The sequence below is a fragment of the Gymnoscopelus braueri genome (assembly GCF_963280865.1).
Source record: "Gymnoscopelus braueri genome assembly, contig: SCAFFOLD_144, whole genome shotgun sequence".
In the NCBI taxonomy this organism is placed as follows: domain Eukaryota; kingdom Metazoa; phylum Chordata; class Actinopteri; order Myctophiformes; family Myctophidae; genus Gymnoscopelus; species Gymnoscopelus braueri.
In genome coordinates this window covers 1-2,500 of record NW_027660736.1, presented here as the reverse complement: position 1 = coordinate 2,500, position 2,500 = coordinate 1, and the positions used below count along the sequence as shown (strand labels likewise).

Here is a 2,500-nt window from a genome sequence, read left to right as displayed (position 1 = left end):
AAACTAGTGAAAATAGCAGATCTACAAGCTTACAACCATCATGATGCGAAGCATATTGTGAGCTGCCTGTAGATCTGCTATTTTTGTATGTAGGTAATTTCTTAGATTTTTTTTTTAAATTAATTTGAATTTATCTTAAATTCAATCTTTTGAAATAACAATAATTAATTATTAGCTAAATGTAGGAATCAAAAATATTTACTTGCCATACAAATGGGTCCGCGATCCATGTTTTGTTTGGGAAACCATTATAGACGCGGTGGACAGTGACACGTTCAAATACAATCAATACAAACTCGCCATTTATTCATATAAATGGCGATATCATATTGATAGCATATATCATATTGCCTTTTCTTTTAAAATTAAATGTAATTTCCTCGCAGTTGCCACTCTGGAATCCAATTCAAACATCACAAATACACTTAGAAAGACCTAGAAAAGTGCGCAAGTGCGCAAGTTGGAAACCCCCAACTTCTTATTAGCCACCGGGTTCCTAGCTCTGATACAGCCCTGATTCAACCTGGTGTTTGCAGTTTCTCCCTTTTTGGCCCGTACATCTACATAAACGTTCAGATTTCAAATATAAAGTGCTTACCCCATGGCCATGGATGTTACAATTATGTACGGGCCTCTCAGAAGTACCCATATCTTCTGTATTGTTCAATAAAAAGCATTTTAATTCGATCGGTGGCCATTTTCCCGTAATTTCTCCATATGCGTTCAACTGCGCGACCCTGTCGGTTGGGAGGTGTACTGCACTCTGATACCTTATAACTCTATGAGAAAATGGCCACTGATCGGATTAAAATGCTTTTTATTGAACAATACAGAATATATGTGTACTTCTGAGAGACCCATGCATAATTTTAACATCAGTGGCCATAGGGTAAGCACTTTATATTTGAAATTTGAACGTTTATGTAGATGTATGGGCTAAAAGGGGGGAAAGTGCAAACACCAGGTTAAAGTTTATCCATGACGGTCAACAGACAGACGACCGTCGTGGGATGGCTACCCAGTACCCGCGGGGTTCCAAGATTCAACAAAATAATGTCCAATAAATATACAGCCTACTTTTTTCCCCCGAATCAATTGCAGGCATCCGTGGGCTACTCGATTAGAGATCACTGACTTAAAAAAAAACACCCTCTAAAATCGCGTTAGCCTATTACTTTACATGATTTCCTTCATAAATATCAATAAATCAAAGGGATAAAAGAGTCACTTACTGAGGATGAATATGGTGATTAAATCCGCCAGTCGTATTGCCATTGAAGTGTATCCTACAAGTTGTTTGCATAAAGAACTACACAGCAGCAGGTGTGTTTTGTTGTGTCTATGCGTGCCGTGCACTGTGCCTGTAATGTGTGTGTGAACTGTATGTGTGTAGCTACTGGAGCTCTACTGCCAGGAGTGAGAGTGTGTGTGTGTGTGTGTGTGTGTGTGTGTGTGTGTGTGTGTGTGTGTGTGTGTGTGTGTGTGTGTGTGTGTGTGTGTGTGTGTGTGTGTGTGTGTGTGTGTGTGTGTGTGTGTGTGTGTGTGTGTGTGTGTGTGTGTGTGTGTGTGTGTGTGTGTGTGTGTGTGTGTGTGTGAGGGTGTGAGGTCGTTCCACTGCGATCGGATTTGTATTTCTCCTACTGTATATTGTATGGACTGTACCATTCAGAAACAACATAGGGATTTGGTAACTTATAATAAGGTGTCCTCTTGTGCCCTCTGCTGGTTGAAAACAGGTAACCCATTCAATTAAAGGGGTTCTCAAACGTTTTCATACCAGGACCCAGTGGTGTAAAAGTAAAAGCATCAATACTGCAATGTAGAAGTACTCTGTTACAAGCAAAAGTCCGTAATTCAAAATTTACTTGAGTAAAAGTACAAAAGTATTGGTATCAAAATGTATTTAAAGTACCAAAAGTAAAAGTACTAAAATGTTCGAAAAAAGCAGATCTGCATTACAAGGTCACAACGCGTTGCATGAGCTTGTAGATCGGCTATTTCCAAATAGCCTAGGTATAAAATAAGGCTAAAGGGGTTAATGTATGTTTTATTCTATATCTGCAAAGTAACTAGAAATTAAAGTTTTCAAATAATTGTAGTGGAGTAAAAGTACAATATTTGCATCTGAGGTGGAAGTAAAAGTACTGAAAACTGGAAATACTCCAGCGAAGTAACAATACCTCAAAATTGTACTTAAGTACAGTACTTGAGTAAATGTAGCCTACTTAGTAACTTAGTGTGTGTGTCTGTAGAATGCTTATCCATGGCTGTGTCTGGGTGATGTCATTGCACGTTTAAAGTCTCATTCCATTATTATTTGTTTTGTCTTCTATGTTTGAGATTGTGTCAAAGAAAAACAAGTCCCATTCCTTTGCAAACTTCCTAAATGTTTAACAGTCAAACTGGAACCCACAGTGTGTAATCACTGTGAATGCTCGCCCCAAAACACACTCGCCCCCATTTTCTTTCACGGAACGCTCGCCCCCAGTGGCAGAACACT

General features: G+C 38.9%; 1 protein-coding gene across 2 annotated transcripts in view; it reads right to left on the bottom strand.

The window, feature by feature from the left end:
* LOC308081246 (uncharacterized protein) overlaps positions 1-1,384 on the bottom strand; it is a 9,533-nt gene extending 8,149 nt beyond the window's left edge. For both annotated transcript variants that reach the window (XR_013932818.1, XM_080457628.1), the window contains exon 1: positions 1,233-1,384. Coding sequence is in view for 1 of the 2 variants with exons in the window: in XM_080457628.1 (XP_080313754.1) it covers positions 1,233-1,275 (43 nt within the window). In the remaining variant the exon portion in view is untranslated. The remainder of the gene's footprint in view (positions 1-1,232) is intronic.
* Positions 1,385-2,500: the final 1,116 nt, after the last annotated feature.